Below are 26,156 nucleotides of genomic sequence, written 5' to 3' on the forward strand. Positions count from 1 at the left end.
TTCCCTCTTGCAAGGAACCCAAGGTGGCTTACATTATCCTCCTCCTCTCCATTTTATCCTCACAACAACAACTCTGTGAGGTAGGTTGGGTTGAGAGTCAGTGACTGGCCCAAAGTCACCCAGTGAGCTTCCATGGCCAAGTGGGGACTAGAACCTGGATCTTCCAGCTCCCAGTCCAACAGTCTGACCACTATACCACACTGGCTCTCACAGCTAAAGGAGCCTGGACTATTCACTTTGCTTTTCACATTGTTATCAGGCACTTTTTATACCAGCTAACAATACAAGTTTTGGATGGCTTGAATTTTGAACTGCAGCAATTTTGTTTTGGAATTACATATTTTTCCTGGAACTGCACATTTTGTGTATGATTGCACATTTAAAAAAAGAAGCCCTGATAGTATCAGAAATAGGTCCACAATTATGGTAGATCTGGTGACTTAGCAGAGACAAGGCCTGGGAGCCACGTCTATCAAGATAGGTGGACTAGGCCTCTGAGAAATTTATATACCAAGTCTACCCCTCTATTGTTATTCAGTGGGTAAATCTGGTGTCTGAACAATGTCTGCACCTGGAGCTGAAACCCTCAATTCTTTCCCTGACTCCTTTTACCCCTGTAACGGCCCTTGAGTCAATGGACATTACAAGAGTGAAGGACATGCTTAATATTGTGTGTGTGTATGTGTGTGTGTGTGTGGTGTATGTATGACCTGCTCACCTTGTAATCCACTCCTAGGCTCTGCTCTGTAAGCAACCCTCAGATTCACACAATAACCTCTGCAATAGGGTTATTTATTACTACAGTACATGAGAAGACACTAATTTTTGAGGAACAAGGCCAGCACTAAGAGAGAGATGGGGAAGAGGTTCTGCTTGGGCTCTAGCAAGAGCTAAAAATGACAGGTTCTCTTAAAGTTATATACACACGAACAACCCCCTCTAGCCTTTAATAAGTTGCACTGCTGCTGCTACAATCAACTTTATAGTCCCATCTGCATTTCCCTGAAACACCAACACACCAGGAGATGGGATAACAACACTGGATTACACTGCAGAGTTGTCATACACTACTCTAACCCCCTACCCCACCCTCCAAGAATAACAACACTGGGCAACTTTGCAGGACTGGTGTAGCCCACACTTTCTCAGCCACAACCCTACGTCCTGCAATATGGGTATAATAGGGATGAACTTTATCTGCACACATTGTCAGGGTAATTTTTTAATGTTTATAAACTCAGAAAGAAAAACTGTTAACAAGACCTGAGTTAGAAAGATCATGGACTCCTGTCTTTACTGCTATCTTTTGTTCTTTGCTAGACGCACTACTGTCCAAATTCAGCTAAACTCCTGGTTTTCTAAGGGCACAATCCTATGCATGTTGAGACAGAGAATGCTGGCTGGGGAATGCTGGGAGTTGTAGGCCTTTTCTCTGTCTAAACATGCTTAGAATTGCGCCCTAAATTGTTTTTTTATGAGGCTGCAATTACTTTCTAACAGGGAAGACTCCAAAAGGTCTTAACGTATCCAAAAGGGTTAACACAAACAGATAGTGGATCTGTTAACCATTGCTATGACTTCCTTCACTGGCTAGAAACACTGAAGGACAGGAGCAGGCTAGTTTCTCACAAAACGAATGGGTGGAATACTGGCTGTACATTTTGCCTCATATCCCGAGTTCTACAAGGGCTAGAGACTTGTTTTTTTTTTTAATGAAAGCTGGGAATCTGGAGCGTGTGACTTTGGGGGGGGGGACTGCACCCCCTTGCCCTTTCCTGCAGACACTGCATGCCTGGAATGATTGCCAGCCTTTCCTGCCACCCTTCTCAGACTTCCTTGTCCCGTCTGAGCTTAGATGTAATCCTCCGAGAAGCTGGTGTGGAAATGGATTTCCCCAGCAACAGTATAGTGTTTGTTGATATGGATCAACGCTGCTGCCTGATTTTTTGGACTCTCCTTGGGGATGTGGCTATGGGGACTGTCGTCATGAGCGCTTCAAAATTTATAACTATACCACTGCTGGAGACATGGGGTAAGGACAGCTTTGAGTTTCACCTGTTAGATTTCTGCCTGCCTGGACTGTTAAAGACCAGAGGACAAACAACACTGGATGGCCATTACCTCCCTGCCCTGCTTTGTGAAGCCCCCCAAACAGATGTGATGCTGGAGATCTATAGTTTGGTCTGCGATCCCATACACAACTACCCATGTGGGCAGCTTTAAAGTTAGAACAAAGCGTGTGTAAACTTTCCAGAAACGTCTGGCTGGCTGATGTTAGAAACAACGCTGGACAAAACAGACTTCTGATCTGATCAAGCAGAGCACTTCTAAATCAGGAGTCCCACACTGCAAGAGGGGTCACTGGGCCACAGTTTGCGGCTATAAACTTTGGGCCATACCTTCCATTATAAAGGGGATGCACAATGGATCTTGCTACCTTTTTGTTTGTATTTTAAAGCAAGGGTGGGTTCTACTTACTTCTTTTTATACTAGAGATACACCAAATAGAGCCTGGTGAAAAAGACATACATTTAGAATTAAAGAACTCTGAGCCCAGGAATTTGTTTTGAGTACCAGAATTGAGTAGTGTCTGAGTAGGGCTGCAAAACACTAAAACCCAGTCAGTGTAGATCAGCCGTGCTCGCTAGGAATTATGGGAGTTTCAGTCCACTTACCTGGAGGGCACTCAGTTGGCAAAGGCTGGTGTAGATAGACAATACTAAGCTGGATGGCCAGGTTGGGGGAGTTTCCTGACAGCTTCCTATGTTACATCCTTTGGATCAGGGGAAGTATTAAAAAAAAAAAAAATCACAAGAACTTTCATTAGTGAAACATCCCATTTTCTTTCTCATAATCTGCTATTCCTCAGTGGAACCTTTCCTGCCATATATTCATTTCTTGGCACTTCCTTACTGGCATTGGGTCTATTATCTTCACAATGCGAGCAACATATGAGATCAACAACAACCAACAGTAACATTTTGTCCTGAGTGGGGCGGGCAAGAAACAAGGAAAAACAGGAAATAAAAAGCAGGCCTCAACAGGGCAACAAAAAGAGAATAAGGAGGAGCATTTGAGAGAGAGTTAACAGAGACGAGGTATGTTGCTGTTTTTGATTTTATGCTTAGCTGCTGTTCTTGCAAACTGTTACCAATGTTTACTGACTTGGGTCTTTAAAATTGTTTTAAATATTTCGCATTTTATCTGTTTATCACCTTGAATTCTCGCTCAGGGAAATAGGTAGGATGTAAGCTTTTAAAATAAAATAAGCCAGCCTTCTCCATTGTGGTGTTCTCCAGGTTGGTAGGATCACAACTCTCATCACCCCTAGCCATGCTGGCTGGGGATGATGGGAGTTGTATTCCATATAACCTGGAGGGTACCAGGTAGAAGGAGGCTTAAATAAATAAAAGGGGTTTCTTTTCTTGCTTTGACAAATATATTATTTGGTGGGTTGTCTCAGATGTTGATCGAAGCAGTCCCTGGTGCTGTCGGGTGGGTACCTTCTCCATACTGTTTGCTCAATTCTGCTATTAACCTGGCAGCGGGAGGGGGGAAATGTACCTGTAGCATCCCTGTCTTTTTCCCCAGTGGGGCAAATAGGACTTTCAAAGAGGTGGATTTAGACCGGAACAACAGCCCAAGGAGAAGAGTTAAACACCCTCTCCCCCAGAGCCACTTCCCTAGTCAAAACTGGTTGCTTTGAAATAAAGCTCTCTCTCTTTTTTAAGTTAGGAGATCTAGGGCACAATCCTATTCAGATAGGTGGCCACCTCCAAACTTGGAGACGATGGCTTATCCAATGCAGGGCAGAAGAAGCACAGAGGGGATCGTTCCCTCCATATTTCTCCTGCTCTACATTTTCAGCTAGACAGCCAATTGCACTGTCTAGCTATGGGGTGGGGGGTAGAGCGAGGGGGAAGGTTGCTGTACGACACATAGGATGTGTCATACCGGCATTTCTGCCCTCCCCGCCCCGGAATGCCCTCTGGGAATGTCCCATTTTGGCCACTCTGTGCTCCTCTTGAGAGTGCGAAGCACGGGGCTGTTCCGCACTGCCTCTGAGGCAGTGCGGAAGTGGGGGGAGGTTGGTTCTGTGGGAACCGACCTCGAAGCGCAGGCTCTGAGGTTGGCTCCCGGCAAACCAGATATTCTATGGCCAGCTAGCCACTGACTAGCAGCCATAGCATTGTTCACGAATCCACTTGTGTCACATCTGTTTTGACACTTGATGATTTCTTGAGCTGTCCTGATGTATTCCTTTATTTTCCGAAAGACATGTATTTTATGCTTTGTTTCCTCTCTCTCTCCATTCAGTTGCTTTCCCCCAAGCAGCAGTCTGACATGCAGAAATTTAGCAGTGAATGTTTTTTTCTGGCATGGCGATAAAAATGATGGGAGAAACTTAACTCTCTTTATTCCTGCACGCATTAAAGTCACAGTGGCAGGGCACCGTCTGCAACCCTAGTGGTTTCTGTGAGAAGTCAAAGGATGCGATGGGCTGGAGCTCAGAAACAGAGTATTTCCTTTGCATCTGTAGATCCCATGCTAGATAGGATCCTTGGCTTCTCTAATTCAGGGGTTGGCAACCTGTAGCCCCTGCCAGATGTTTGGCCTACAACTCCCATCAGTCCTAGCCAGCATAGCCAATGGTGAGGAATTATAGAGCTGTAAGCCAAAACATCTGGAGGGCCACCAGTTGCCACCCTTGCTCTAATTGAAAGACCTGAAGTAGTCATAGAAAGACTGCAGAGGATCTCTCCCTTTATCCCTGGAGAGCCACTGCCGAAGTAGAAAGATGTTATGAGACAGCTGCATGTTCCTCCCATGTAACATCTATCTTGGCTCTTTACATCCTTGTATGTCTAGCATGAAACATAAACCTTGCAAACTTCCCAGGACCTTCTGTTCATTCCACTCATTTTAAATGGCCATTGAAACATTACAAAGGTATAAATCCATAGCAGTTTTCTGTCCTGTTCCTTCCTTGAAAATCCAAATCGAGAAATGTCAGTCTCTGAAATGTCAGTCAAGACTTTATTTGCTAAGGTCATTGGCACAAGAAGCTTGCAGAGTTATGCAGGTTTGGTAGGCTTGCCAGAGTGGGGCGTATCTCAGTCCCAGCAGCCAAACATGCTGCTAGGGCTGAGTTGTGCACCAGCTGTCAACACCTTGCATATTTCATAGCCTGCATGATTCTGCATAGTCTGCTGGGTACGGCTTCATTCAGCTGAGCAACTCATGTATTCGCTTGTTCATGCTTCAGCTTGGTTGCCACAAGTCAGACAGAATTCTGCATCCTGGAAAGGCAGATGCTAAGAGTTCATTCTGTACAAGTGGCAGAAACTATTCAAATGCTTGGGGAAGGCAAAGGAACGTGACATGAGAAAACAGCACCTGTATGTATGTATGTTTGTATGTTGCAGGATGATTGTTTTGGATCTTGGTAGGGAGAACTGCTGTGTGAAGGTTACCTGAATGGGTATATGGCCATGTTAAGTTGGACTGTCTTGGCTGGGCCACCCAGATGTGCTGATTCACACAATCCCTGGTTGTATGCCAGTAGACTATACACAGATGGACTGTGAGCTGCGTACGCAAAGAGCTATGTGACTTCTTATGTGACTTCTTAACTCTCTTTCTGTATCGAAATTCTTAAGAAATGTGTGCCGTGATGTAATTGCAACAGCAGCTGTTATAAGTCTGTGCAGTGGCAATAAAGGCAAGGAAATTGCTTAACAGTTATAAACATATGTTTCCATCTTTGGTAGAAATGTCAGAAACTGGTGCAAATAGAAACTTCTTGTAAGTAAATAAAGACAAACTGGAAATGTTCTTTCTCAATGCCATATCTGTCCATGCTTCCTGCTCAAGACAGTGTAGATAGGCTTTTCCCGCTTTATTTTCACAACAACTCCATGAGGTGGCTTGAGCTGAGATATACTGAGCAATGAGGTTCATGGCTGAGTAGCAATTTGAACCCAGGTCCCTCTGATCTTGTTTTATACTCTAGCCATTATCCCAGAAGTAAGCAACTTTGGGAGATATGGGGGGCATCCCCCTTCATGGGCCATACCTCCCCCCTCCCCTCATGGTGCCAAAATAAAAAATAAAATAAAACGGTGTCTAGAGTGGCTACAGAGCACCAAAAGTTGCCTACCCTGTACTACATCACAGTGTTTTTTTATTTCCAAACATCTGAACTGGACTGATATCCTTATAGGGAAAGTTACATAATTACATTACACTTTAAGTAGTCATTCTGGGTCATACAGAGCAAGGATACAATATCGCATGCCAAGTGGATAATGTCAGTAGTTACATAGGCGTGGTTTTGCCATTGGCATCACAGGATTATGCCTGAACTTGCAAAACGGTCTTACAGTATCTAGGAAGAGGATATCTTGCTGTTTCCCTAAAGTGTTATGTACTTGTATTTATCATTCCATTGTTAGTGTAATAATGCTATACAGAGAGCCAGTGCAGTACAGAGGCTAAAGTGTTGGGTGAAGTCTGGGGAGACCCAGGTTCCAGTACTGACTTAGCCATGAAGCTCTCTGCTTGACTATCTGCTCTTGAGAAATCTGGAGTTTCAAAATGAAAATGAAAATCAGTACTAGTGGACAAGCTTCTCTTTCCCAGTGCTATTGATTTCCCCTAAAGCAGCACAGTTCACACACAACGAACTTGGCCATACTGAAGAATTCTGGCTAATTGGTAACAAGCAAGCACACTCATGCACACTGCCTGATCACTTTTGCTTGTCTCCTCCTGCAAGTGGGAGTGGCTAAACTAACTAGGAAGTCACCAGCAAGCAAAAACTTCGTGTTCTGTCCAAACTGGGGTTCCTTGTTTGTTGCTCGCCTACTCAGCCAGAATCTGAACCCAGAGTTTGTTCTTGGCTTATGATTCCTGACTTATTTGATTCCTGCTGGTAGGAAGAGGCATGTAGGAGCAATTGAGCAGCACACAGAAGTGCATAATGTAAATGTGAAGAATCCTGGCTTATCATTACGTGCAAAGCAGCCCAATGGCTGGCCACAGGAAAGTGCTAGAGTACCCTCTGTTACTCAAATCCTATAACTTAAAGCTGTTACTCCCAGTAACTAAGCTTCAGGAGAGGCATTTCAACCTTCTAGAATGGAGAAAAAAACTGCAAAAAAGCCGGAAATGGTTGTTGGCTGGGAGAAAGGGGATGGGGCCAGACAAAGGGAGCGTAGCCATATGGGGAACCATGGAGGGTTGGATTGAAATCCCAGGATGTCTGGATTGAAATCCCAGGAGGTCTGGATTTGTCCTCTGGGCCTGAGGTTGCCCACCTGTCCTAGATAGCATCCACTGCTTGTTTCAATCTGCTTTTATTTAGGTCTGTTTTATAGCATTGTTTGAAAAAAATAGTCTGGGGTTGCTGAAGATATTGGATAATGTATCCAAGCACAGGATTCAAGGAAAAGAAATGTATTATTGTGTTGGTGCTTGTTTCTTTCAGAGAGAATGATGGACAATTTGGTACTTCCGGTGGGAGTTCTCTGTGTAGTGCTGTGTTTTGGTGTTCCTGACACTCAAGGTAGTCATTTGAATGCATATGTCCAAAAACGTAGGACATATAAATATATCTGCCTTCCCCAGTCTGGGCCCTTCAGATGTGTGGAACATCCCCGGCCATCATGGCTGTTTGTGAAAGAAAAATCTTGCACTCAAAGCTAAGCCGTACGTGATTAACGTCATGTGTAGTTTGGCCATCAGACTTTATTTATTTATTTATTTATTTATTTATTTAATATAAAATGATGTTTAGGCTGTCTTTAAGCATAGATCAAGGCAGTGCATAAGACAAAAACAATACAAAACTGTGAAAAAAAATATTGTAGAAAATGAATAAATAAAATGCTGCAAAAACAGAACTGTAAATATAAGGTCCAATGTTATGCCAAAGCTGGCAGAACTATTTATGTGTAAATATAAAACTGGTTCACAAATTATGAGGTATTAAACTGGTTGATTTTTTCACCTTTGACTATCCATTCTTTTCTCTCTAAGGTAACCATGTATTTCAACTTACAAACCTTAATATTTCCATGAACCTTCCTCTTCAGCAACTATTACTGGAATGGGATGTTATTCATGATTCCAAAGCATATCTGTCTGGAATAGAAATGGTTTTTAACATCCAAATCTTTAGAACTGAAGAGAATAATATTGTCCTCTCTGTAAGTATCTTTCTAAAAAAGAAGGTTCTTTAATTTATGTAATTTCCAGAGTCAAGGTAAAGCAAAGCCAGATGTTTTGTATACATATGCATACCCTTCTCTACTTGTAGTTGAAGATGCATTTCTAAGCCCGTGTTAGAAACAGCAAAATATCTGAATGCAGACTGGAGAAAGCTCTTGTTCTTTGTTGGGTTCTTAAGCCAAGATTCTTAATGCAGTCTAATCAAAATGCCTATTCCTTAGACTGCCTTAAGTGCATAGGTGTGTATTTCCTCGGTACACTTTATTCCTTCCATGTCTTCACGTCTGTTTTTGAAGATGTAATATTTCTCTTGAAATTATGATTAGATGAGTTCATCTCAGTTCAGACATTCTTCCTAAGCATGGTTTGCACTTACTGTCATTTAGAACAGTGGTTTGAGCTCCCAACAGGCAAATTGTGGTCAATTTGTGGTCACACCCCACTAGCATTCTGCTTCAGAAGTTCACTTCTGCCTCTGGAGGTAGTCAATGGCTGTAACTCTGGTTTGTCAGAGACACTGTCATTTTCTTTAAACATGGTTTGGCCTGATGTCTAAAGTGAACTCTCCCTCCCCTCCTTTCATGTGCAAGAGGAGTTTTGAAGATGTTTCGGTTTTGAAACAGCTCCTGGTGTCTAAAAGATAGTGGAGAGAGTGCCAGATGAGCCTCTCTGGAGAAGGAGCTTATAAACAAGGAGCCACCACAGAGAAGGCCTTCTCTCTGGTATTGCTACATGCCTTACTTCAGATGGCAGAGGCACCTGGAGGAGCGCCTTGGGCATTTGTAAAAACAAATTGTGGTTCTTGTGAACCAGAAAGTGAGGAAGGGAATGAGAGCAGGGGAAGAGGGAGAGGGTGAGCCTGCAGCATGGCTCCAACAGCCAAAATGCAGCTTCTCCCTTCCATCTGAATGGACCAATTTGAAAGTTTATTTCAAACAGGATGATGTTAAGGAACAAGAATTGTGTGGCACATGTGAATCCTCATCTGTCTGCAATCGCTATCAAGTTTGAAGCTGCTCTGAGTCTCCCTTCCTTATTTTAGTTTTCGCTCTTTGGATAGAATCAGGTGAAATCCTCTGAACCCACTGTTCTCTTTTCCTTTTCAATTCCCTAGTTTTCCTTTTTGTATTTTTAGGAGAAATATACAACACTGCTCAATAAAGCAAATGGACCTCTGAAATGGAGCTGGTATTCTGAAGTACCCTTGGAGTGCGTGACTCATGGAGTAAGAATCAGGGGCATGGTTACATTTTCTGAAGCTTGGAGTAACTGGAGTCCTTGGGAGACTGTGGACGGTAAGCAGATATTGTCAACAGTAAGCAGACATTGTCAACGTAAAGCATGAAATACAACATAGTCCATGCTGGAGGAAGTGTATCAACATTAGAGTGGAATACATTACATGTAGCATTTCCAGTGTTTATTGTGCTTAGTAACTGAGCTAGAAATATAACATATTTTCTGGTGGAATGAAAATGCACACTTTTTAGTGAAATGGTAAGAACCCACAGATATTGGGCGGTACCCAAGCATTGTGCGAGCAGGCTTCCACTTGCATGACAGGACTTTCTCTTCCCCCCGACAACCTCTGTGCTCTCCCCAAATCAACTCTGGGGGTCCCCCTACCCTCCAGAGCAGATTTTGAGGGTGCAGGTGTTGCAGGAAGGAGGAGGAATCTCTGTTCTACTGATGGAAGCTATTCCATCCGTGGAAGGACTGAACTGGATTCCACCTATTGGCTCCTCATTCTGTTTTCCTCTCCAAGATTCCCTGTCAACCAGCAAATGTTTTATTAAGACAGGTGCTTTATGTCTATGGATGATCTGGTGTTCCCTTTTGATGCCTTTAAAATAATAATGAAGAGTGCAATCCTATGCATGTATAGACAGAAAAAGGCCTACAACTCCCACCACCCTGCTTGTAGGATGTTTTTCTGCCTATATGTGCATAGGATTGCACTGTTAAGTTGCAGGAAGTAGCTTCCATGGAGGTAATTGCATAAACCTCCTAGGACACTAGTCCGGTGCCACCTCTCCCTGCTTCAAATCCCTTCTGGAACTTCCTTTTTCACTGGAACTTTTGTCATAAACCAGAATCCTGAGCCTAAATAGGTGTCACTGAAATAAAGCATATTCTTTCCCTATTTACCCCTGCCTCTCCTTCCCTCTGTTGTTGCCCCATCTTGAATGACAGATTGTAATCCCCTCGGGGCAGGGATGTAACCTGCTGTGCTCTGTAAAGCATCATGGCACTATAAAATAATTTTAAAGTGTAGTGATGGCACATAACATTTATAATAATGTTGCCTTATACCAGGGGTGGAGAATCTGTGACCTTCTAGATGGTTTTGGACTACAGCTCCCATCATTCCGAACCATTGCCTGGATCGCTAGGATTGTGCAAACATTGTCTAGCCGCTCATCTTGTGCCTGATTCCCTTTCGCATTTGTGATCACTGCTCACTCTGCGCGAACAGGAGATTTGCACAAATAGAGCAGCAATTGGCTGTGAGATTTGCACATGTCTCCCCAAATTTCCTCTATAGACTAAAGCGGGACCGATTTAGTGCACTGAGGGAATTTGTGCAAATTGAATTTGGGAATCAGGAACGGGGCAAATGCAAGCACGTGTTTGATCATTTGTGAAGATTTTCCACTGATACATGCTCGTGCTCAGGGCTTTGAACGGGGCCTGCTCGTGTGCTTTGCAAGCAAAACCAAAATTCTCATATATCAGTACTCATACCTAGTCAAACCATTGGTTTATCTAGCCCTGTCTACTTCACCTGACAGTGGCTTTCTGAGTTCTTAGGCAGAGGTCTTTCCCATCCCTACTGCCTGAGAGTCAAATTCCACATGATGGAGAAGATCTGTGATCAGTCTCTCTCCTACTGTTTGAAATTATTATTACTGATTAGTAGCCCCATGCACCTGTCTTGGGGATTAGACATGGGGCACCAGATTGGACAAGGGCTTCAACATTCCTGATTTAAATCCGGTGTGGTGCCTGTATGTTTTTTCCACACACACTGGTCTGGTCTAGTCTAGATTCTCTATCGCATGAAGGGAGTCTCATGGGTCGGTATGCGCATAGAGCCCTTCCTGTACCCACCAAATGTGCAACTGGTGGAAGGCTGGCCGACACGCATGTTTGTGGGAAGGAGTGCTGTGCGGTACCCTCACATGTGAAACAAATGTATGAGACGATTCAAGTGAACCCTGCAAGTTACTAAGCAGGAAACTGATGTAGCATAATGACTGTGCTTAGCTCTAGTTCATACTGAGCTATGAACTAGAAAGTCCCCTGTTCAAATCTGCACTCTGCCATGAAGTCACTAAAGGGTGTTAGGCAAGCCACTCTGTCTCTCAGTTCCTCCATCCACTATATGGGGGAGAGTACTGACTTAACTTACAGGTGTTGTAAAGTAGAGGTGTTAAACCCCAGGCCTGTGGGCCAAATATGGCCTGCCTGAGATCCCAAACTGGTCTTCCAGGGTTCCTCAGATGACCCCTTCCCATGGTTGTCAATCGTTTGGTGGTTTCCCAGCTTTTGCATGTTCCCTCCCCCCCAATTCTAAAACATCAGAATGCCTCACTTAAGGCTTCGTACTGGCAGTAAGAGCTGTAAGCTAAAATATGCTTGTACCTTTGGCCCTGCTCCTTTTGCCTTTGGCCCTGGCCACCACTGGAATACGGCCCCTGAGAGCTTCTCTGAAATTTAATTTGGCCCTCAGGCTGGAAGACACCCCTGTTATAAGGACTGCAGCTAGAGAATCCATGTGAAGTACTTTGAATTCCATACAAGCAAACTCCCAAGAGACCTCTGTGGAATGTAATAAACAACACTGAGAATTGAATCCTGTTTTCTGTCACCTCGCTCAGGCCTGGATGCCCTCTCTGATGGCACGAGTTACATTTTCCCAATGGAGAAGGTTGCCGAAGAAGGTTCCAGCATCACCTTTTGCTGCATCGCGAAGAAAAACGAACATGTAACTTCTTATTTTTTTAACTACCATAGCAAAGATGACACTACAAGGCAACGAAGAATAACATTTACTGAAGAAAATGTTCCACATTCGCGTACAAATGGCATCAGTGTGATTTGTGGTTTCTCTAACAGTGTGGACAATGATGGAACATATCTTTTTGTTACCAGTAAGCAGAAAATGCCTGGTTTTTATGTTGAGGGAAAGGATTAAGTTGATGAGAACAACTTTTATTCTTAAAGGCTGGGTTCATGTTTGTGTTTTATGTTTTACTTACTCAGAATATCTGGATCAGAACTCATATCCTAAAGCAGGGGTCCCCACCCTTTTTGGACCTGTGGGGACATTTGGGAATTTGAAAAACTGCTGTGGGCACCACCACAAAATGGATTCAGTGGAGGATGTGGCTAGTCAGGAAGTGATGTGCGTGTGGCGGTGGGGGGAGAAATAGCTAGGCTAGAGGCTGGAAGGGAGGGGCAAATGGAAAGAGTTCCTTCCTGGCCCACCCAGTCTTTTCCCATCCACACAACTTCCCCTTTACTCTCTTTATCTGTCCACTCCCAGCCTCTAGCTGTTTCTCTCCCTTCCTCATCCCTAGCTGCCTTCTTTCTCTACCTTCCTAGCCCTTGGCCTTGCTCTTTCTCTTTCTGTCCCAGTTACGCCTATCTTGCTGTTTCTCTCCACTCCCAGCCTCTGGCCTCGCTCTTTCTCTGCCCTTTACTCCATTGCCCTGCTTTCCCTTCATGCCCAGTGAACAGCTTATCAGCAGCAGGTTTAGGAAAAAGAAAGAGAACCTGGTGCCCTAACGTTTTTCAATGCTTTTGAAGGATGTAGGGAATGAAGAGCTTTGTGACTGCATTGGGGACACCTATCCTAAAGTACCACTTCTCCCATTTCATCCTACCCGTACCCTAAAATGTAACAGAGAGTCCATTTTCTAAGTTAGGATACATAAGAGGGCCTTTCTTTAGTCATCCCTCCCCCTTGTGAAAATCATTTGACCTATTCTCTTTTTAGCTTCTGCCACCAGATAAGAGAGTTATGGCCAACAGGCTTTTAGTTAAACTTGGCATTTTAAACTGAGTCTTAGTTAAGATAATTAACTTCTATTTCTCTTTCTTCAGGTTGGGGGGTGACAGGTAATTGTTTTAGCGTGCAATCCTATCACAATTATCATAAGTCCCCAAACATGGAGGCTGACCATGATTCTATGCTGGGCAGGAGGAGTGGTGGAGGTGATGCATTTTTTTGCTGGGTGGGCTTTTTTGCTCGTCTAGGTGGGTGCTTTGGAGGGCAGCGGGAAGGAGGCTAGAGAGACCTCAGGATAGCTCATATCTGGCCTCTCAAGTCTCCTCCCCTCCCTGCCCACCAGAACGCTCCCTTTCCTTGTCCTCCAAGGTTGAGTTCCCAATCTCAGGGAACAGCCGGCACAGTCCTTTCCATGCCAGCTGCATGCGTGTGTGTGTGCATGCGCATGTGTGTGTGTGAGAGAGAGAGCTCTGATTCCCCCCTCTGAGGTTGGAGCACTGTCCTTGGCTTTGGATTGGGGAATCTGAAATATCCTATGGCCCCTCAGATGCTGTATAGGGGCCAAAGGATTGCTCCCTTAATCGTTTCATTATTGATGATCATGATCATTTTATTGTTTGCTGAATGCTGTTAGCTGCCTTGACCACTACTCTTCTAAGTAGAAAGGTGGGCGGTCACATAAATCAACATCTACAACTCGCCCAGGCTAGCTGTAGCAATAGGCAGAGTGAAATAGGCAGCAGAAATGGAAAAGAAAATCACATCAAATGAATTAGAAGCGCCTCCTCTCTCTTGCAAAGTTAAAATACCCACAGAAATAAAACATCATTCTCACAGCCTTATACTGGTATAAGTGGTGGGAACTGCAATCTTTACAAAGAGTTTATGTACAATCCATGTACAGATAACATAATCCTGGGTTATCATGTTACCTCATGATAACAAAGGTAGGGGTGGAAGAATTTTCCAGCTGAATTCTCCAAACTTCATTCTGAAATTCATTTTAGCTTGCTCCCATTTTCAATCTGTTTTTCAGCTTGTTAGCATGGGGAAAGTGTACATTCTGAATGGGAAAAGGTTCTGTGTGTATTTTTCAAAAAGGTGCACTTTTCCTTGTTGACCAAAAAGTCTGAAAAACTTTTTTTTTCTTTTTTACAAATACAATTTTTAAAAAAATAGTTTTTATTCTATTTTTATCTTTATAAATGAAATAAACAGTACCAACAAACTAATCAGTATCTACAGTTTCCCAACAATACAGTATTCTTAGGAGGACACAGCAATAATGAAAAAGAGAAAAAAATGAAAAAAGAAAACGGAAGAAGGAAGCAAGAAAGAAAATGAAAAAATATTAAAAAGTTACTTTAAAGGATTAAATTTAAACTCCATTACACACAAACTTCAAATACCATTCTACTTAAAAATTATACGTATAACATTGGCAATATTACAATTCAGTACAGCATAGATAATCAACCTTACATTTCAATGTCATATCATCAGTCTTAAAGCAAGGAAGCAGGCCTACAATTCATTTCCAATAACCATATATTTCCCTTCAGTTAACATATAATAGTAGAGCTTAACAATTTAACCAGCCTAAAATATTACTAACCAGTCTCTTAATAATGATAGTAATAATAATAAAAAGGAAGGAAATTAGAAAGGATAAATAATAAGTCACTAATAAATCAACCTTACAACAATCGCTAATGTATTTTGTACTAGATATATAAATGAGTGTGCACATTTCTATACACCCTCAAACAGTAAATTTAAGTACAGTATATCATATCCAATTAAAGAGAAAGGATTTAAAAGAAAAGAAAAAAAAGAAAAAAATGAGAGAAAAAAGACGAATATATATGAGCAATTATCTCTGGCCTAGCCTGGATCTTACAGACTAAACATAGCCAATTGACAAAACATGTTTATAAATTCCAGTTCATGGGGCTGGAACAGAAGTCTCACGTGTTTTTCCAATTAGCCATGCCTCTGCCATTTCGTGATTTAGAAACTTCTTCATCTGACCTTCAGAAAAAATGCAAAATGTAGGAGGATATTTTAAATGATATTGTAAGTTCATTTGTTTTGCCAGGTTTTTCGCCTTGGTAAATTGCCTTCTTTTATCAGCAATTACGGTGTAATCCGTAAACAACGTGACTTTTTCTTGTTTTTCCCCACACAAGACTTCTGCCCCCTCTTGCCAGACACAGGATATAATTTTTTGTGGCAATTCTTGCAAATTGGACTATAATCGTATAACCAGTCCCTTTGTCATTTGGCACACGGAATGCCTGCTCAATATCAAGTAAATAATCAGATGACACAGGGAGTATCTCCTGCAGAAGCTTATCTACAAAAGTTGACAAATTTACATCAGTAGGTAGATCTTTAATACCAAATAATTCGTACATTTGCCCTGCGCGTGAGAGCCTCAAGTTGGGAGATTCTGGCAGAAAAATTGTTGTAAAAAACTTGTGATGCAGTCTTGTTCGCTGCCACTTGATCTTGCAGCTCGTTAACCTTCACCTCCATTTTTTGCCAAGAAGTGTTAATTAAGTTCACAGCCCCTTGCAGGGCGGTGATGGAATTTTGAATTGTATCCAGCCTCTTAGCCTGTTCAGCAAATTGCAAGGACAAAGTTTTTATCAGAGCAAATAACTCCTCTGTATTTTCGCTTCTCAAAGCCTTTGCCACGGGAGGTATGGGGGGGTAGGTGGAGATCCTGCTCCTTTTTTTCTCCTTGATGTAGCCATCCTTCTCTTCAAACAGATCTTGCGGGTCCTCAAATATTGTTGGTTTTTCTTAATCCATAAACTGCATTGGAGCACGTCAGCTCTGATTTCTCCTAATTAGATAGGAGTTTCAAAACAACTTTGAGCAATGATTAAGCTCTGGCAGGCTAGCCCCGGAGCCCAGCCCCTTTGCTACTTCACAAAGAAAGCTATTCTTGCAAGACTTCATCCAGAATGCTGCTCTTGCCTCCCCTTTTTATTCCAGGGGAAGATGAAAAGGTTTTTCAAAGTTTTAAAAGCTGTTTGAGATAGCATCCCGCAGAGGCTCTGCAGAATGCTGCCAGGGCGACATTGGCTCTGACCGGAAGTCACAAATACGCATTTTTTAAATGCAATTGCACATTTGGGAATTTTCTCGAAAAATAGCGCTCCTGGTTGCATTCATGTTCGGTATAGAGATCAGGACATGTTCACATGATTTGCAATCAGAAACTAAATTCCCATATATCCTAGACAAAGGCCACAGAAACTTTAGTGTTGCAACAGAATGCCATCTGGTGGTTTTTGAACATACAAAGCTGCCCTATACTAAATGAGATCATTGGTCCATCTAGCCCAGTATCACTTATTCTGATTGGTAATGGCTCTCCAATGGCTCTGAAATTTGGTAGCAAGAGTCCTTGGAGAGCCATTACCAATCAGAATAAGTGATACTGGGCTAGATAGACCAATGATCTCATTTAGTTTAGAGCATTTTAATTTAAATTAAAATGCCAGGGTTTCATCCTGGAAGCATGTGCATGAAAGCCATGTGGTCTACTGCTGAGCGGTGCCCCTTGCCTATTAAATTTCTTGCTGGATCAAACCAAAGGTCTGTTTAGTTGCCCAGTGTTTTGTTTCCTGCAGCTGCCAAACTGGTGCCTCTGGGAAGGCCATAAGCAGGACATGAGGTCATGAGTCCTCTTCTGCTGTTGTTCTAAAGTAATTGGTATTCAGAAACATAGTGTAGAATCCAACTAAAGTCCTGCTTAGAGTGGACCCATTGAAATGAATGGGACTTGTTAGTCATGACTAACTTAAGTCCCATTCATTTCAGTGAGTCTACTCTAAGTAGGACTTTAGTTGGATTCTACCCATACTGCCTCTAAACCTGGAAGTAGCACATAGTCATTGTGACTAGTGGCCATTGTTAGCCTTCTCCTCCATGAATTTATCTCATCCCCTTTTGAAGCCATCTAAATTGGTGACTACCACATCTTGGATGAATATATGCCATAGTTTAAGCATGCACTGTGTGGAAAAAGTATTTCCATTTCTATGTCCTGAATCACCCACCCTTCAGTTTCTTGGGATGACTCAGCTTCATGGGTTCTAGTATTATGAGAGAAGGAGAAAAACTCTACCTACTTTCTCCACAGCATGCATGATTTTATACACCTGTAGCATGTCTCCTGTTGGCTATCTTCCCATCCCCCAACTAAGCCCCAAATAGTGTTTCCCTGTGTTTCAAGGGACTCCAGCCCCTTTATCGTTTTAGTTGCCTTTGTCTTCAGCACCTTTTCCTTTTTTGAGATGTGACAACCAGAATTGTACACAGTATTCCCCATGGGGCTGCACCATCGATTTGTATAAGGCATTACAATGTTAACAGTTTTAGTTTCTACCCCTTTCTTAATGATCCTTAGCATGGAATTCTTGTGAGTGTTAGCAGAAAAATCCCATAAGGGAAAAGTTCCCCTTCCCAAAATCACTTCTTTTCTCTCCGCTCCACCCCCTGATTTGCTAGTCTTTGGCAGCCTATTAACTCCTCTATGCTGGGGTTTTGAATTGAGGGCCTGAGAGCCAAATCCAACCTACCTGGGGTCCCAATCTGATCTTCCAGGGTTCCCCTGATGGCCATTCCTTTTTCCCTGACCAATGACCATTCCATCGTTTCTCGGCTTTTTGCACATTTCCCGGTATTCTAAAAGGCCAAAAGGCCCTTCCTAAGGCTTAGTTACTGGCAAAAGAGCTTGAACTACAATATGCTGGTGTTTTTTGTATTTCTGGCCCTGCCCCCCTTTGCCTGGACATGCCCACCACTGGAATGTGCCAGCTTCTCTGGAATTGAATTTTGGTCTTGGGCTCAAAGAAAGATGTTCCACACCCGTCTTCTAAAGGTACAATGCAAACAAAGACCTTCTGTACTGAAGAATTTCCTGTTGTGGGTGAGGAATAAGTAGGGGTGGTGATGGTGACCCACGACTCATTAGCTTGCTATTTATTGGTGAGATTCAATTGATGTTCTGGTCATGGATGGTGTAAACTTAACTTTCTTTAAAGGTTGTTGTGAGAATGAAATGAAGGAAGGAAACATTATAACCCAGGCTTGTTTCAACAGGACAACCTGATGAACCCAAAGATCTATCCTGCGAAACACAAGACATGATGAACTTAAAGTGTACTTGGAACCCTGGTCAAACAGAAACTTACAATAATCTTAAGCATTGTGCAGCAAACGTCATTTTGTCTGATAGGTAAGTATTCTTGAAACATCCTCGAAGTCCCAGATCACTCCAGATGATGACATGAAAAATCCTTAGAAATTAACCATGGTTATGTCAGGCATTGTGGGATATCTTTGGAGGAAATATTCTGAGATGTTGAAAGAATTGATGGTAGAAGACAAAATGTGTTCTGAAGATAGATATATATAAAACTGATTTTCAGAAGGTTGGCTCAAAGGACTTGAATGGAGGAAATCCCTTCAAGCGTCGAGTCATGGGATGTCTACTCTGTTAACATCAGATCTTAACAAGATCAGCCTCGGATGGCCTTCTCTCTGTCCCATCAGCCAGGACAGCTAGACTGGTGGGGACGAGGGAGAGGGCCTTTTCTGTGGTGGCCCCCACTCTATGGAACTCCCTCCCTAGGGAACTCCGTCATGCCCCCTCTTTAATGAGCTTCCGTCGTGCATTAAAAACGTGGATGTTCAGGCAGGCATTTGGGGTGGGTTAGGGTATTTTAAAAAAAAATTTATGGTAGAATTTTATTTTAAATTGTTTTATGGTATGTTGTACATCACCCAGAGTGGCTGGGTGACCAGCCAGATGGGCGATTAATAAATTTAATAATAAATAAATAAATGGGTTTATTTTGAGAATTGCAGTGGCCTGGGGCAGATGTAGTACTTGCTTTCTGCAGACCACTGATTGCAAATTAGGAAATGTGCATTCCCTCTCTCCTCCTCTCTCTGGCACGAATTTCCCTCTCTATCTCTTGACTGCTTTAATTGTGGTCTAGTTTTGCATCTGCTGTGATGCTAACCATGGTTGATGCTAACCACAGTTGATGTTAATATGAGCAAGAGGGTGCAATTGCACTGATGTCCTAGCTGTGTGTTTCCCACAAGCAGCTGGTGGCCACTGTGTGAACAGAATGCTGGACTAGATGGATGTTTGGTCTGATGCAGCATAGCTCTTCTTATTAACCATAGTTGACACTAACCAGCATTCTTGCCTTAAACAGAATTTGAAACCAGGCTTTGAAGTGAACTTGCAAACCCTGGTTAAGGGGGAGCCTGGTAAGTCTTTATTATGGTTAGCATTGGTACAGATGGAATTTTAAAACATGGTTAAGACTGGTGAGGGAAGGGAGGGAGGAATTCACACCGGGGTGGGACCGAAATATGCATTTCAAAATCCTGGTTTCTGTGTTTCTACTACTGTGAAGTTTTAACTCTTTAATATTCTGTGTCTCACTGAAAAGAAGAATAAACAGTGTCTTTTTTGCCTTCAATTTTTGTCACCATTTCTTGAAAGGTCTTCTATGAAAACGTATTACAGTTGCAGTCACACGTGTCAGAATATGTGCTCATTTGAGATTGGCAAACAAGCCATATATGATTTAAAACTGACATTCAAAAATTGTCTGGGACAGAAAGAAACTCATCTTTTGTTTGATGTAGCCCACAGAGGTAAGTGTTTATTTTCTCTGTCAGTATTTCGATACTGCAACTGGGTCAAAATGTTAAATACAAATATAAGTAATATCTTGACATCTCTAAAGCATTTGCAGTAAAATGAGCAGTACACACTCTAGTTCTACACTGTGAGGAAAATTATAAGACAGGTTGAAGTTGCTAGCTCTCAACAAACAGCATTTCCCTTTTCCCGCTAAGTTATTCACTCATTAGTGATTAAAGACTGATACTGTCTTTGACACTAGCAGAAGCAAAACAAATGAGGACATTATAGTGAAATGCTTCTGTTAATTTAACCTGTGAGACTGCAGAGCCTCCAATGAATTACTCCCCTGGTTTTTCTTCCCGAGTTTACTATGGGTTGCCCAGTGGTGCCATCAAAGCAGGATTTGGGAGCAAACATCCTGAGCCCCACTCAGCAGAATGAGGAGGAGGACCCCTAAACACAGCAGGGCTGGCTTACCATATGTTGAAATAAGTGGAATATAACGGATTATCATCTAAAGGGGGGCTACAAGACCATTGGACTTAATGAGTCTAAAACTACCTGACTCCATCACTGGGGCTGCCGAAGATCCAAGTCCTGGGGTCCCTTTGGGCTGAAACAATTGCAACAAAGTTCCAGTGATGTAGTCCAGGGGTGGGCAGAAGGTAGATCTCCAGATGTTTGGACCCAGAATGCTGGGAATTGAAGTTCAGAACATCTGGAGATCTACTTTCTGCTCACCCTGAGTGTAGCATGCCAGGAATGTTCAAATAACAGAACTCATTACACTGAAATGTTAATGTTGATTTGGGCTGACTGGAATTTGATGCAGCCTGTGGAGCTCCATCCTTGCAGTGAAGGCTGAGTAAAAATGGCTTTGATAGGCATGCAGCTTCCTCAGTTTGTAACAGGAACGGCTGTCTCTACTGATGGGTACTTCCCCAGGTCTTGATTGGGACTGGGACTTCTGAGTGAAACCAGGAAATGCTCAGAAATGCACATTCTTCCTGCTTGCTCGCTTGCCTTGCTTTTGCTGCTCCAGTTGCAGCAGGAGGGTGAGAAATTTTTTGTTTCCCTCCTCCTGGCACTTTCCACTGCTATGGCTGCGAACCAGATGCTGGGAACGCTGGGAAATGCTGTAGCTTAAATTTGGCTCTTTGGCTCATTGCTGTGGTGGAGAGAAAGGGAGAGAGACCTTGCCCTTTTCTCTGTTCAGCTTCTGCTAAGTGGGTAGGCAGGTGGATAGGAGGGAAGAGAGGGATTTGAGACTTCCAGGGGGAAGGGAGGGAGGAATTCGTTGATTTCTTACTTGTCTTGAATTAAAACCTGAGAAGCCGTGTGTGGGGGTGCAGGGTGGGGGAGGGGGGGATTGTAATGCCCACCTTGTATTTGAAGTGAGTGTTTTGAACTGCCAGAAGGAAATATACTCCCAGGACTTTTCCCTCCTGTCCTTTCCCCTGCAGTTCCTCATGCCTCCCCAAATCTTCTCTAGAGGGTGCCCCAATCCTCCGGAGCTGATTTTGAGGGTGTGTGTGTGTGGGGAAGCTGCAAGATGGAGAGGGAATCACCCCCACTTCCCTATTACTGATGTAAGATGTTCTGCTGGTTGGATGGTCTAATTCAATTTTGCCCCCAGTGTTAATAATCCAAGCCTGGCGTTTGCAAACTTCAGTGGTATTTCTAGCTTTGATCTGGTGTTCTGTGAAAAGTTTAGTGAGGCTTCAAAATGAGAGCCAGTATGGTGTTGCGGTTAGAGTGTTGGACTGCAACTTGCGAGATCTGGATTTGAGTTTCCACTCAGCTATGAAGCTCACTGGGTGACCTTGGACCAGTCACTGACTCTCAGCTCAACCTACCTCACAGGGTTGTTGTGAGATAAAATGGAGAAGAGAAAGATTATGTAAGCCCCCTTAGGTTCCTTGGAGGGAAAATGGTGGGATATAAGCATAATAATAATAGTAATAATAAAAAATAAATTTCTGACTACCATTACTATGCAAGTTATTTGAATTGGTCTTTCAGAAGTGTTGTATTAATGCTTTCTTTCTTTTTAAACCAGTTCATCCTGAAGCCCCCTCTCATCTCTCAGGGTATAAAAATGCTACCGCCATCCAGTTATATTGGCGTATAAACTGTATAAAGGGGATGCCATTTTTATTATGCCAAGTTAACAGGTCATCTTCTGGTGGGGAAGAACAGGTGAGAAGCAGCTGTTATTCACATAAAGATATGCATATTTCCCACCCTTTCAGTTTCAAGGGGATAGCAATGCTCGCCTGTAAAAGCCAAAACAACATTGGTTAATCTGCAGGTGCCTCACAACTTGTGAATGGCCCAGAGAGCTTTGGGGCAGTATTAAAAAACAACAACTCCCAAATAATTTATTACAGGATAATATTTCAGGGACTAGAGCCCTATGTGTCAGATGTCCCTGCATCTGAAGATTTAGAGATCGAGTCTTATGCCACAGTAAATTTGTTAGTCTTTAAGATGCCACGGAATTGTGTCATGCAGTGCAATCCTATGTTTGTTTTTTCAGAAAACACTGTCTTCAGTGGAGGTAAGTGTCCATAGGATTATAGCCTTAATTATTTTAACAAAAGGTAAGCTGTGCTTTAAAATTTTCTGTATTTACTTACCTATATAAGAGTATATTAGTGTAACGCTCATTACTAGAGCTGTGCCAGACTGATCTTGCTCATTTTTTAAAAAACTGAAACTTGAGCAGTGTAGATGTGCAGAAAATTTTGAAACTTTGAAAACATTCAAAGCCCAAGCTTCAGTAGAAAAACAGTATATTTATTTGCTACATGCCAAATACTCTCCTATTGCTCTGCAGTTCTGTGCCAGTTTATTTGCTCTGCACCAAACAGTGCCTGATCTGACATCATGTGTTTTCAACCTGAAACTTAAAGAAATGCTAAATGATCTTTTAAAAAAGAATGCACCAAAGAGTGCCTGATCTGACATCACCTGTTTTCGACCTCCATTACCTGCATCCGCTCACTTTCCTTTTCTCTGTTTCTGTCTGGGTTTGTTTGTATTTGTTTTGTTTCACAGGCAGGCTTCATGGGGTGCTGCTAGGCCTTGGGGCTGTTGCTAGGGGCAGGTCAAATTAGAGAGTGAGGAGGGAGGGGCTGCTGTTGCTGCTCCTCCTGTGATGTCTTGTGCACGGGTGGGGTTTGTGTATTTGTGTGGGTGGGTGGGGTGGGGTTAGTAAGCGGGGTGACATGGCAGGAGTGGCTGGGGCACAAGCCCCATGCCATACTGAAAGGCTCTGGCTCAGGGCAGGTGAGAGAAAAGCAGCGTTTTTTCTCTCCCCGTCCCCAATCTCATCTTTTGTTTTTCAGGCCCAGGGGGTGGGGCTTCTTGAGTGGAGGCAAATAGCGTTCCCCTTATTTTCACCGTAGTCTACGTAAATGTTTACGTAGACTACACGTACCAAAATCAGGAACGCAAATGGCGGCGCCCATGGGCGCCGCCATTTGCGTATGTGTGGGTTTTTTTGGTTTTTTTTTCACTCAGCCGTGATAGGCTGCATAAACATTTATGTAGCCTATCATGGTGTTTTTTAAAAATCTAGCCGTGATAGGCTACGTAAATCTTTACATAGCCTATCACGTTTTTTTTTTTTTTTAACTTGGAAATGGTGGTGGCGGCAGCTGGTCGGAAGATAGGCCGCCGCACCGCCGCCAGAGCCGCCGCCGCCGGGGACATTCGCACAAGGTAAGTCCCATCCCGGGGGGGGCGGGGGGGCAGACCATTTCTCCACCAATTCCAGGGGGCTGAATGCGCTGGCATTCAGCCTCCCCGAGATTCGTGGAGAAATTCTCTGACATCCCTATTAATAATATAACAAAATCTCTAAGCAGCTTAAAATATTTTCAAATTGCTGTTGAAAATACACTCTTAATAAACAGTTCAAAAGTAACTTTTGAACAAAAGTAAATAAGTAAAGGTAACAATAGAATGGAACAGCATTATAACGGTCAGCTACAAGCCAGAGAAAGCCTAGGTGAAAAAGTACATCTTCAGAAAGTGTTTAAAATACACCACATTTTCTGCCTCATGGGCGAGGGTGTTCCAGGGGGTGGGTGCCGCTACTGAGACGGCCCACTTTCGAGAGGTTACGTGGCAGCGTTGTGTTGGTCATAGAACGACCAGCAAGGCCTCCTCTGAAAACCTTAGAGGTCAGCTGGGGAAGGCAGCCTTCTAGGTATTGTTTAGGGCATGGTATGTCAACAACAGAACCTTGAGCGTGGCTCGTTAGCTAATAGGAAGCCAGTGCAGTTCTTTTAAGGCAGGTGTAAAATGTACATGGCTGGGGCCACTGAGCAACCTAACTGCTGTATTCTGAACCAGGCACAAGGGCAGCCCCACACAGAGTGCAATTAGAATAATGTAACTGTGAGGATACCAGGGCATGAACCACAGTGGCTAGGCTATCCCTATAGGAGTAGTTGGAGTAGTTGCTGCACCAGCTGAAGTTGGTAATGGGTGCTGTGAACCACTGACGTGAACTGGGCCTCCAGTGACATGGTTCCAGAAGCACCCTCAAACCATGTACCCTTTCCTTCAGAGGGAATGTAACCCCATCCAAAACAGGCAAGAACCCAATTCTCAGACCCGAGAACTACCCACGCATATGGTCTCTGTCTTATCAGGATTCAGTTTTGGTTTATTGGCCCTTATCCAGCCCATGACTGCATCCAGGGACTAGTTCAGAACATGCACAGCCTCTGTTTACCAGTTGTTTTGTCAATTGGCAATGGTTCTTTTTGGGTATTCAGAGGCAATGAACAGACCAATGGCTGGAGGAAAGTTTATCTAGCTAAAACAGGCTAATAAAGCAAGAAAAAGCAAGACAATATATTCATAGCATAAAGAATACTTTCCTTCAGCCACTGGGAACCCCTAAATGGGAAGGCACCTGTTCCGGGTTGGCCTGTAGTGAATTTCTGCCTTGGGAGGCTCCCAAGGAATCATATCCTGTCCCCTTGAACCCTCCCATTGTGGTCATGGTCCCATGACGTCATACATTCTCGTAGACTGGAAAACCACCAGTCTCAACAATTAGCAGGCAGCCAGCCAGCCCAACACAGATAGCTCCCATCTCCACTCTCAGCTGGCCTTGACATCTTGCCAAAGGCTTTATCCACAAGCCCTTAGCTATCAACAACCTGGGAACTGAGGGTGTAAGACACAGCTAAACAGGCCTCAACGGTACTCTAGATATGGGCAAGAGAACTGATGCACTACCTACTCCTTGTACTACAGTGGTCTGACCCTTTTCAACTACAGCCTCTCTTGACTCAAACATGACAGATTAATAGAGCTGGGTGTTATCAGCATACTGATGACACCTTGTCCCAAATCTCCTAATGACTGCTTCCAGTAGGTTCATATAGATGTTGGAACAACATTGGGGACAAAATATTGCCCAGTTGCGCTGCACAGTTTACCTGTCAGGGGGCCAAGGCACAGTCACCCAATGTTATTCTGTGGTACTGCCTCTGGAAGTAAGAACTGAACCACTGTAAAACGGTGACCCCAACCCATTTCCCCCACATTCCACCCCCAGCTCCACAATTCAAGCCAAAGGTTATCAAGTAGAACTTTCAGCTCAGCTGTAGTCAAGTTTAACTTTAAGTCCCATTGTTGTGAAGAGCTTTGGAGTGCTTAATCTAACAAGAATGTCCTGGCTGAAACTTCATTATTTTGGTGTAGCCTCATTTTTCTTTTGATTAGTCCCAGTGTATTTTGATATTTTGCATAATGTGTAGCCACATTTCAAATTTAATAAAAAGATTTAACAGTAATAATCCATCACTTGACCTGTAACAGTTTTAATATTTTGTGTTTTTCAGCACAATGTTACGGCACAGTGCAGTACAGATCCCCACATGAACCTGGTTGGGTTGCAGCCTTACACGAACTATTCATTAAAAGTCCGCTGCAGTGCTCCTAATGGATACTTCTGGAAATGGAGCGAATGGAGCAAAACGTTAACTATCCAGACACATGAATCCGGTGAGGTTGCTGTGCTGTGAGGATCTTTGCAGTTCTGTCTTGTGGGTTTCAGTCGCGAGGAAAGTACTTACAGCAGCTCCAGACTGGTGGCAGTGAGGGGCCTGATCCTGGAGTAAGGGCTGGCCCAGTGCTGCCTGAAGTGAAGTTGGCGCCCCATCCCATTCCATGTACAAAAGCTGAGTGGACTGGGAATTG

At 43.3% G+C, this 26,156-nt stretch overlaps 1 protein-coding gene across 2 annotated transcripts in view; it reads left to right on the forward strand.

Moving 5' to 3' along the window:
* Positions 1–26,156, forward strand: part of LOC146352040 (oncostatin-M-specific receptor subunit beta-like) — a 55,614-nt gene that overhangs the window by 3,423 nt on the left and 26,035 nt on the right. Inside the window, exons 1-10 of one of the 2 annotated variants that reach the window (XM_084833101.1) lie at positions 5,363–5,399; positions 7,490–7,567; positions 8,041–8,210; positions 9,368–9,527; positions 12,114–12,386; positions 18,365–18,500; positions 19,785–19,939; positions 21,991–22,130; positions 22,471–22,491; positions 25,799–25,961. In XM_084833101.1, the coding sequence (XP_084689227.1) occupies positions 7,495–7,567; positions 8,041–8,210; positions 9,368–9,527; positions 12,114–12,386; positions 18,365–18,500; positions 19,785–19,939; positions 21,991–22,130; positions 22,471–22,491; positions 25,799–25,961 (1,291 nt within the window). In that variant the 5' untranslated portion in view covers positions 5,363–5,399; positions 7,490–7,494. Of the gene's footprint in view, positions 1–5,362; positions 5,400–7,489; positions 7,568–8,040; positions 8,211–9,367; positions 9,528–12,113; positions 12,387–18,364; positions 18,501–19,784; positions 19,940–21,990; positions 22,131–22,470; positions 22,492–25,798; positions 25,962–26,156 lie in introns of those variants that run through there. The other variant, XM_084833100.1, reaches the window with a different exon arrangement.

This window comes from Heloderma suspectum, chromosome 2 (genome assembly GCF_057233095.1).
Source record: "Heloderma suspectum isolate Gila_16-S chromosome 2, 16-S_ref, whole genome shotgun sequence".
Classification (NCBI taxonomy): Eukaryota; Metazoa; Chordata; class Lepidosauria; order Squamata; family Helodermatidae; genus Heloderma; species Heloderma suspectum.